Raw genomic sequence first — 10,144 nt, 5'->3', positions numbered from 1 at the left:
TCAAGTTCAACTCACGTGGACGGTGTACCGAGCTGTTCTTGTACAAAGGGTCGACTCCGATTTGGAGATCTGGCCCCTGGAACGGCCAAAGGTTTAATGGTATGCCACTAATGAACACATACCTCTACAGGACCAAATTCGTTGACAATAGCGAGGAGCTTTACTCAATTAACTACATGTACAACTCTTTATTCTCACCATACATGCTGAATTACTTCGGGGAGATGCAACGGATGACATGGATAGAGAAAGAACGTCGATGGAGCATATTCTATTCGACATTTGACAATGAGTGTGAGTATTACGGATATTGCAATGCTTACGGGAGCTGTCGCACAGAGGAGAACACTGTGGAGTGCGTGTGCCTACCAAGTTTCCAACCAAAGTCTCAAATGCACTTGGTCCTTTAGGGAATGGTCTGATGGGTGTGTGAGGAAGAGAAGCCTTGGGTGCGGTAAGGGAGATGGGTTCCTAAAGCTGGTAGGCCTAAAGCTTCCAGACACATCCATGGCCCTAGTCAACAAGAATTTGAGTCTCGACGAGTGTAAGCAAGAGTGCTTCAAGAACTGCTCTTGCACTGCCTATGCCCCTACATATTTTACTGGTGGCGGCAGTGGTTGCATTGCTTGGTTCGGCAACTTGATGGACATTCGATATTTTAGTTGTGGTGGCGATTATTTTCACCTACGAGTGGATGCAGTGGAGCTAGGTCAACTCATTTCTTAAATCAATGAGTTCCTTCTTCTTCTTTTTTTTTTTTTTTGGGGGGGGGTTCAAATATATCTGTTCATGATGATGGTTTTATGTGTTGCAGCTGAACATGCAAGAAAAGATGGAGGATTTCTTCACAACAAGCGGACTCTGGTGATTCTTATCGTGTCTCCTGTTGTGGTTGTGCTTCTCTTCGCTACTTTTGTGTATCAATTGCTAAAGAAGAGAAGAGGTAAAAAATAATAAATAAAAAAATGAATCTTTTTCATGGTTTATTTACTCAGAGTAGTATCAAGCAACTTCTAATATCTAATTACAACCGATTAGGAACAATTGAGAAGCAGAAGCGTAGTAGGTTCTTATTTGATTTCACTAGTTCAACAAGAAACTTTATTGGGAAAAAAAAGTTCGAAGACATTGATTCGAATGCCGAATTGCCATTCGTTGAACTACAAGTTGTGGCAACTGCCACAGACAATTTCTCTCCCAGTAACAAGCTTGGACAAGGCGGTTTTGGTGTTGTCTACAAGGCGACTTCTCTTGTTCTTCAGTTACTATTTAGTTTAATTAATAGATTGCAAGCATGGTCTGCAATACTATAACTTGGTATTGGTTCAAGGGTTTATTAATTTGTTTTAATCTCAATTTCCAGGGTCGGTTGTCCAATGGGAAGCAGATAGCTGTTAAAAGACTATCCAGGAATTCAGGGCAAGGAATTGAAGAGTTTAAAAATGAGGTTCTATTGATTGCAAAACTTCAGCACAGAAATTTGGTTAGCCTTCTTGCTTGTTGTGTCCATGAAGAAGAGAAGATTTTAATCTACGAGTTCATGCCCAATAATAGCTTGGATTCTTTCATTTTTGGTATGCTTCACTCTTATTAACTAGCTAGGAAATTGTGTCTCTTCTTCAATTATTAATATCATTATTATTATTATTATTATTATTATTATTATTATTATTAGTGTCTAATTCATGATAATGCTTTGAACAGATGATAGTAAGAAAGCATTGCTTGATTGGATTAAACGATTTGAAATCATAGTAGGAATTGCTCGTGATGTTCTTTACCTTCATCAAGACTCTAAGTTGAGAATCATCCATAGAGATCTGAAAGCTTGCAATGTATTACTAGACGAGGAGATGAACCCCAAAATTTCAGATTTTGGTATGGCAAGAATTTTTGGAGGAAATCAAGAACAAGAAAATACAAGAAAAGTTGTTGGGACATAGTAAGTTTTCCAATCCTTCTTCTCAAAACACAAAGAAAGAGAGGGAGTAGCCCAGTTCAAAAATTATGCACAATTTTTCTCGTGTCTCTAAGTAAATGATGATCTTTCCCTTCTCCAAAAAGCCTTATTTTAGAGGATGCCTGTAAAAATGAGAGAGAAGAAAAAAAAAGAAAATTAAGCAATCACACACAACATATGAGAAACTTAATGTGATCTGACAAAACTGCTTAAAACTACCAAGCAGAATCTAAAAACAAAAAGAAAAGAAGATAACTTGTTCATCTATCTCTCTATATGTGATTGAGGTAGACTTGTACCAACTTTCTAGCTCAGCATATGTCTTCCATATTTGCCAAACCAATTGACTTCACATATGAATTTACCCATAAATATAACTTGATCATTTTTATGTTTTTTTTTTGGGATGAATGTAAAACTTGTGATTTTTTTCTTTCTTTCTTTCTTTTTAAGGCAAAGGTCCTTCATTAAGTGTAACATTGTACATATGATTAAACAAATTATTTTACTACTTCCATGAACTTAATTATTTTTTATTTTAATTGTTGCTTTGTCAATATAGTGGTTATATGTCACCAGAGTATGCAATGCAAGGACTTTTCTCAATAAAGTCAGATGTTTTTAGCTTCGGGGTATTGTTAATAGAGATAATAAGTGGCAAAAGGAATTGCGTATATTTTCATGATGATGCATCAACGCATCTAATAGAACATGTAAGTATATATTTTTGCTTACATTTTTAGTTATGAAAAGGTGTTCTTTTCAATCAAGAATCCTCATATTCAGACAATCACATTGAAAATTTTCAGGTATGGGAGTTGTGGAAAGAAGGTAATACATTGGAGATAGTTGATTCATCAATGGGTGACTCCTACCTTGGCTATGAAGTTTCAAGATGTATCCAAATTGGGTTGTTATGTGTGCAACAAAGTCCATCAGATAGGCCAACCATGTCAAGTGTTATTTTCATGTTGGAAAATGAAATCGAGATGTCTGTACCTAGCCGACCTCCTCTTCTGATGCAGAGAACTCTCAATGACCAAGATACACTTCCCTCTATAAATGGAGTGATAGTTAGTGATATAGAACCTCGATAAAAGGAGTTTTTTTTTGGCATTGTATGATGGTTATTTGAAGATGTTAGTAATCCATTGTCATGACATCTATGAACCCAGCTTGATCTTCTCCAATGTTATGTAATCACCAACACAGATTTCCACTATCCATGGGTGTGGCCATGGCAATTTTAGATATATATAGGCAGATATGGCTCAAGGTGATTAGATTTGACAAATTCAAATCCTATAAATAAGGAGAAAGAAAATTTGTTAAATTTGAATCTAATCCCATTGAGCTGTATCATCCTATATCTGATTAGTGTGATGGAACATTGATAAAGGGTGCAGTTTTTTTTAATTCTTCTTTTTTTGGCATTGTGTGTTGGTTGTTTGAACATATTAATAATCCATTATCATGCAAATGCATCTACAAAGGGTGGTGTACATATATATATATAAAACATGATCATTGGGTTAAAGATGGTTCAGGTTTGGTTTGGTCTGTTTCACTACAATTCAATTAAATCACTTAAAACCAAAATCTTGAACCGTGTATTGTTCTTAATTAAACTGATTCAAAATTGATTCCTGGTTATCGGCACAGATTCTGATCGACAACCTTAAGTAATAAACTCAACTCGTTTCTCTTCATTGGGTCTTCTGCTAGTGAAACTCATTTTCTTTTCTGGGTTAAAGCAAGTGAAATTTCAAAATAAGGAAGCAAGCAAGACTGATGAATAAGCTATTGGTTCCTCTTTCATCGGATCCTCCTGGATTCTACAGAGCGCGCGGCAGCGCAAATTATGAGCTCCAGTGGCAAAGCTTCGACCACCAGATGAAAGTACGTCTTCTGGGCATGAATCTAGGTTTGGATCAGAAGACCGTTTCGCAACAGAAATTTGGTTTCATTGTTGAGAGGTTCTATGTCGATGGTTGGTTTGCAGGGCTTAGCAGCATATCTACCCAATCCCAGCGAGGGCTTCACATTTTCTGTTGTGGGTTACCTTTTGAAAGAAAGATGCATGCCAGAGTGTCATAGAAGACATAGGAATTGGGGGAGTCCGGATCAGCGACCCCGATGCTTCCTGACCACAAAAACCAGTGGGGCCCACGGTGAAAAACACTTTTTGGAAAAAAAAAAAAAAAAAAAAAAACTTTTTCACTAGTGAGACCCACTGGTTTTTGTGGTTAGGAAGCCATGGGGGAGCACTCTGTGTTTCCCTGACGGAGAGATGATCAGGATTCGGAATTGGGGTATAACCGGCTAGTACTGTCACGGTAATTAATGAGGCAAACTGATCATCTTGAGGACCCATATGTATGGAAGAATCAAAGTAACAACCATTGGAGACTTGTCGCCCATCTTAAGACTCCATATCGTAAGGCATTTACCAGATGCGCCATTCTATAAGGCAAGAAGATGATTAGACTACCATGTCTTGTCTTACGAGGAAGGGAAATTGCTTGAGTGCTACACATGAATGCACAGTATCGTGCTGCCTACAGTCGAGAGGTCGAAACTAAGATCGAGACTTTGATCTTAACTGTTGGTTTCGCAAAAGTTATTTTTACTTGTGTGAAACGAGCTGTCAAATCGACGTCTTGACCCTCCTTTGGATCTCAACCGTACTTTGCACGGTGCTATGCATTAATTACGTAACACTCAAGCAAGACCCACATGGAAAAACCTTGCAATAATAGCAAGTCTACTTAGATATCTCTTTATACACCATTATCTTGATCATACTTTGTCAAAAGCTCTTGGCTTTATTGTTAATACTTGCTGGGTTTTAAAGCAGAGCATGAGAAGAAAGGAAACATCATTTCTCAGGTTGAGCTGATCCATTGGCTCTTGGAGATTGTGTTGTGTTCCCTCTGAATCCATTAGCTGCTGGAGATTGTGCTATGTTCCCTCTCATACACTTATGCTTATTCCTCCTCTTCCAGTTCTGCATCTACGATGCCACCCCCACTTCTCCTTCCAATTACCTAAAACCAACCAAATTAATCACTGATGGACAAATCCTTGTCTCAGCTGGAAACACTTATGCCTTGGGCTTTTTCAGCCCTAGGAATTCTAGTTACAGGTATGCTGAAATTTGGTATTACAAAGTGTTGGGGAAATCCCAATACAAAGTTCCTGAACCTTCCGTGGTTTGGGTTGTTAACAGAGATTACCCTATAAAAAATTCCTCCAGAGTCCTATTCTTTGAATTGGAGAGTGGATTTGGCAAGACACAAAGCTTCGCACATAATTCTGAGCGTCTTTAAGCATAGTTGGCCAATAAATACCTTGCCTGAGTATTTTAAAAGCTAAGGCTTTGGCTCCCATGTGTGCACAAATACCCTAAAGTACCTCAGCTAAGGCATATTGGGCTCTTGATGGACCAACACATTTCAGGAGAGGACCCTCAATGGAACGCTTGTATAGGATTTCCTCTAGCATTGAAAATTTAGCTGCTCTCCATTTAATGGTACGAGCTTGCTCCTTATCTTCTGGTAGGCAGTCATGTTGGAGGTAAGAGATTAGGGGGTCCATCCAAGATGGCTCCTCTTCATCTATATCCATAAGTTCCATCTCTTCAATATTGTATTCCTCAAGTACTTCTCGATAGATTGAGGATTCAATATCTTCAAATCCAATAGAAGCTAGCTTAGCCAGAATATCAGCCTTGGCATTATCTTCTTTAGGAATTTGGTGGATTACAAAGTTGATGAAATAACTCTTCAACTCTTTGACCTTAGCCAAATACTGAGGCATTTTTCCTTCTTTGGCCTCATAAGTTTTTAGAACCCAATTCACTATGAGTTGTGAATCACTATAAACTAAAATGCTCTTAACACATACTGATTGTGCTAACTGCATACCAGCTATTAGGGTTTCATATTTTGCTACATTATTTGTTGCTAGAAAAGTGAAATGAAGGGTATAATTTATGGTGAAACCACTTGGACTGTGCAACACCAAACTAGCACCACTTCCATATGTGTTACTAGCTCCATCCACAAAGAGTGTCCAAGTCTCTAGAGATGCCTCTAACCCTTGAAATGAGTTCCATCCAGAAGAAGATTTAACTACAAAATTTGCCAAAGCTTGGCCTTTGATGGTTGTTCTGGGCTTGAAATAAACATGATGTTCACTTAACTCAATTGCCCAAGACACCATTCTTCCTGCCAAATCTGGCCGATGTAGGATCTTCTTTAGGGGCACATTCGTTAAGACAGTTACCAGATGAGCTTGAAAGTATGGTTTGAGCTTTCTAATGGACACCATTACAGTGAGGGCCTGTTTCTCAATTTTAGGATATCTAGTTTCAAACTCAAGCAAGACATGAGAGACATAATAAACAGGCTTTTGGATGTCCTTTTCTTCCTGAATTAAAACTGAGCTTACAACATTAGGTGAAGTGGCTAAATACAAAATAAATTCCATTCCAGGAAGTGGACAAGTAAGCAAAGGTGTGGTACTTAGCTTCAATTTGAGGTCCTCAAAAGCCTTTTGACATTCTTCTGTCTAGACTAGTCCCCTTGTGGCATTGATTGAGTTCAAAGCTGTGAAGAAAGGTAAGCTTTTATCTCCAGAGCGCAAAATGAAGCAGCTAAGAGTTGCTATTCTTTCAGTTAAGCACTATCTCCTTTGTGGTCTTTGGTGGTTGCATCTCTAAAATGGCTCTAATTTTTTTGTGGGTTGGCCTCAATGCCTTTTTCAAAGACCATGAAATGCAAGAGCTTCCCAGAGGAAACCCCAAAGGCACACTTCTTAGGATTGAGGTGCATCTTTTGTGCTCTGAGTACCCCAAAGACCTCTGACAAGTCAATAATATGGTCTTGTCGCTTCACACTCTTCACCAACATGCCATCAACATATACTTCCATATTGCGACCAATCTATTGGAAAAAGATCTTATTTACACCTCGTTGATATGTGATTCTAGCATTCTTGAGTCCAAACGGCATGATCGTATAATAGTAACTTTCTCTACTTGTCATAAAAGCTTTATGGACCTCATTTGCTGGATTAAGAATGTGATTGTAGCTTGAATATGCATCCATGAAGCTTGACACCTCATGACCAGTTGTGGCATCAATTAACAGATTAATTCTAGGAAGATGATAACAATCGTTGGGGCATGCTTTGTTTAGGTTTGTGCAATCAATACACATTCTCCACTTCCCATTGGCTTTCTTGACCATCACCACGTTAGCCAACCATGTTGGGCATTCAATGGGCTATATAAAACTAGATTTCTCTAATTTATCAACTTCTGTCTGGATGGCTTGATTTTTCTCAAGAAAAAATTTTCTTCTTCTTTGGATAACTGGCATTTACCCTTTGTAATCCACAACTTGTGTTCAGCAATAACTTGATCAATTCTTGGCATATCTTTAGCTGACCAAGCAAAAAAATCACCGTTTTGTGCTAAGAGTGCTGCCAAGTGTTGCTTGAAGTCTTCTCCTTGCTCTGAACCTATCAAAGTTCCTCTTTCTAGATTAGTTGTACTTAGTGGAATCTTCTTAAGGCTTTCCACTAGTTCTCCTCTCTGGATCTGGCTTTCATCTCTATCATCACATACTTCTACCATCAATGTCATGCCACTTGTCGGCATTGAGGTTTGTTTCCGGATGAAGTTGAAGTAGCAATTCCTAGATTGCCTCTGATCAGTTTTGCACATACCAACACCTTCCTCTATAGGAAACTTCATCATCACATGTCTTGGAGAGACAATGATACCTAGTGCACTGAGGGATGGTCTCCCCAAAATGATGCAAGTAGAGATATTACAAACAACCATAAATATGGTTGGTAATGTCACTTGTCGGGGGGTTGTTCCAACTGTTAGATGGAGTTGGATAGTCCCCTCCACCATGGTGGAACTTACCGCAAACCCATAAAGAAGGGTTGCACTTGGAGTCAGAGCCTCTTGATCAATTTTGAGGTGATAGAAAGCATCCAAATATATTATATCAGTAGATGATCCTATATCCACCAACACTCTACAAACCATATGGTTGGCTAGTCTGACCTTGATAACTATGGTGTCAACATGCAGGGTATGCACATCCACCAAATCCTTTTCCTCGAAGGTAATTGGCTCACAGTGAGTAAAGCGTGTGTTTTTGGAGGGCCCAACGGTGCTTGCCACACACAAATTCTTCTTTGCTTGATGAAAGGATTCAGGAGTGGGGTTGCCAAAGATAGTATTAATCTTAGGAAGATCCTCGTCTTGAGAAGTATCTGGAGCCTTACCCCTTGATTCATCATGATGCCTAGGTGGAGATCTACTACATTTTTTGGGAGGTGATCTTTCTTCCCAACGACTAGATCTAACATACTGATTCAGATGTCCACTGGCAATTAACTTCTCGATCTCTACCTTGAGCATCCAACAATCATTGGTATGATGCCCTTTATCTTGGTGATAGGCAATACTTGGACATGTCAGTTTGTTCTCTATCCTGGCATGTATCTTTCTAGGTTTTTTCAACAACCTTGTGTCTCGGATCTGCACCAAAATAGTAGATCATGACCTGTTAAGAGGAGTGAAAGCCTCCTGCTCCTCCTCATCAATGCACTTCTGCACCATTCTTGCTTCCCCTTCTGCTCCCTTCTTGGAGGTCTTTGTTTAAAGGCCTCTTCACATGCAGGATGCTTGAAGGGCTTCTCTCTTTCTTTGTAATCACTTCCATTTGCCTCGAGTTCTTCTTCCACCGTAGTCATCTCGTACCCAAGATCTAGAATTTTAGCCAGAGTCTTGGGTTCCTTTCCACTTTGGAAGTCGCCCTTTTGAAAGCGGTGTAAGCCACTTTATCATCCAGGTCTTTAAAGAGGATGGAGATGTTGTTGAATCGAGTGATGAACCCTCGAATTAATTTTGTACGTCCTTGCTTCAGTGCTGGAAGATTGTCTTATGTTTTGTATTTCTCAATCCCACTTTTGAAGCTAGCTGCGAAGGCATAACCTAACTCTTGGAAAGTACTGATGGAGTGTTTGCGCAGGAGAGAAAACTAGGTAGTAGCTGGACCTGTCAAGGAAGCAGGAAGCATCTGCACTTGATGACATCTACTCCTCCACACATTGTCATGATGGAAGTTAAATGACTAATGTGAACCCTTGGATCTGTGGTTCCATCATAAACTATGAAGGTAGGAGCATGAAAACCCATAGGTAGTGGTGTTGCCATGATTACTGGAATAAAGTGATCTTGGTTGAGCACTAACTGCACCTTGTCTGGAACTTTCTTGTCTAGTTGATGAAGACGTTCGTTCATGTCTTTGATTTGTTTGTATAGTTGATCATCCTGTACTACTAGGGGAGATCTTCCATAGATGCACTGGATTCGGCAGAATGTTCTTTGGGAGCCTTCCTAGCCTTAGGGAGTGGAATTCCCTCAACAATGGCTACAAGAAAAGAGTGTCTATCATAATGCGTACCCAGTTTGTCAAAAACTAAACGATGAGCTCCTCCATGCGGATCCTTTTTGCTATCATCCAATTTGCACTTAGTCGAATTAGTGGGGAGCAAAGCTGCTCTTTCTCCCTAGGCCCTATCCAGAGGAGAGACGGGGGAGGGAACCATTGTTTCAAAGGCAAGATCATAGTTGGACCTGTAAGTGGCATGAGCTGGCTACATTGATTTACCATGGTTTGGAAGTCATCATCATCTCCATAATCTTCATTTGAAGAGTTTGTGCTTGCATGGGATCATATGCTGGAAGGGAAGTTCCATATTTATGGTGGTTCATTGTTCGGGAAGTTGAAGTTGCAGCTCACGTGAAGGCCAGTTAGAGGTATCCTTTGACGTTCCCTCTTTTCGAGCATTTGCCTTCTTCCTTCCATGCGGATGTCCCTGAGACGTGGAACCATTATTATCAGAATTGTCTCCAGCCATCTCTACTCTTGTTAGGTAAAATACAAAGGAAAAATGATTGTCTTTCCCACAAACAACGCCAAATGTAGCTCTTGCATCTGCACTGGACCAGAGTGGTTCAAAGACAACCTGAGGTAATCTTAAACCAGATGCCTGCACATGAAGTGAACCATAAGAGTGTGCCGCCTTTGTGGACGGAAAGCCAGCTCAGACGATTTAGTTAGATTCCAGATAACACAAAACCTTGTAGTGAGGAGT

General features: G+C 39.6%; 1 protein-coding gene and 1 pseudogene across 2 annotated transcripts in view; one reads left to right on the top strand and one right to left on the bottom strand.

The window, feature by feature from the left end:
- The window catches only part of LOC149010127 (G-type lectin S-receptor-like serine/threonine-protein kinase RKS1), a 5,199-nt pseudogene extending 302 nt beyond the window's left edge, over positions 1-4,897 (top strand). The window contains exons 2-10 of the transcript XR_016174540.1: positions 6-709; positions 815-943; positions 1,039-1,241; positions 1,364-1,574; positions 1,705-1,942; positions 2,523-2,673; positions 2,770-2,944; positions 3,970-4,017; positions 4,818-4,897. The product of XR_016174540.1 is annotated as a G-type lectin S-receptor-like serine/threonine-protein kinase RKS1 (transcript). The remainder of the gene's footprint in view (positions 1-5; positions 710-814; positions 944-1,038; positions 1,242-1,363; positions 1,575-1,704; positions 1,943-2,522; positions 2,674-2,769; positions 2,945-3,969; positions 4,018-4,817) is intronic.
- A 50-nt stretch (positions 4,898-4,947) lies between these two features.
- Positions 4,948-8,737, bottom strand: LOC149010126 (uncharacterized). Its single transcript, XM_089162402.1, has 3 exons — positions 8,548-8,737; positions 5,375-6,429; positions 4,948-5,007 (listed from the first exon to the last, which is right to left on the bottom strand). The coding sequence occupies exons 1-3, from the start codon at positions 8,735-8,737 to the stop codon at positions 4,948-4,950; spliced, it is 1,305 nt and encodes a 434-aa protein (XP_089018528.1).
- Positions 8,738-10,144: the final 1,407 nt, after the last annotated feature.

Source organism: Hakea prostrata, chromosome 7, assembly GCF_041222555.1.
Source record: "Hakea prostrata isolate BN-2017 chromosome 7, UWA_Hpros_2, whole genome shotgun sequence".
NCBI lineage: Eukaryota > Viridiplantae > Streptophyta > Magnoliopsida > Proteales > Proteaceae > Hakea > Hakea prostrata.
The sequence above is the reverse complement of the archived record's forward strand: the minus strand, read 5'-3'. Positions and strand labels throughout refer to the sequence as shown.

Coding starts and splice junctions, on each gene's coding strand:
- LOC149010126 (XM_089162402.1), bottom strand. CDS start 8,737: ATGACTACGGTGGAAGAAGAACTCGAGGCAAATGGAAGTGATTACAAA. Junction 6,430..8,547: donor GCTTTCACTCCTCTTAACAG/GTCATGATCTAC, acceptor TTTTGTATTTAG/CCACTTCACCTAATGTTGTA. Junction 5,008..5,374: donor CCCAATATGCCTTAGCTGAG/GTACTTTAGGGT, acceptor GGTTGGTTTTAG/GTAATTGGAAGGAGAAGTGG.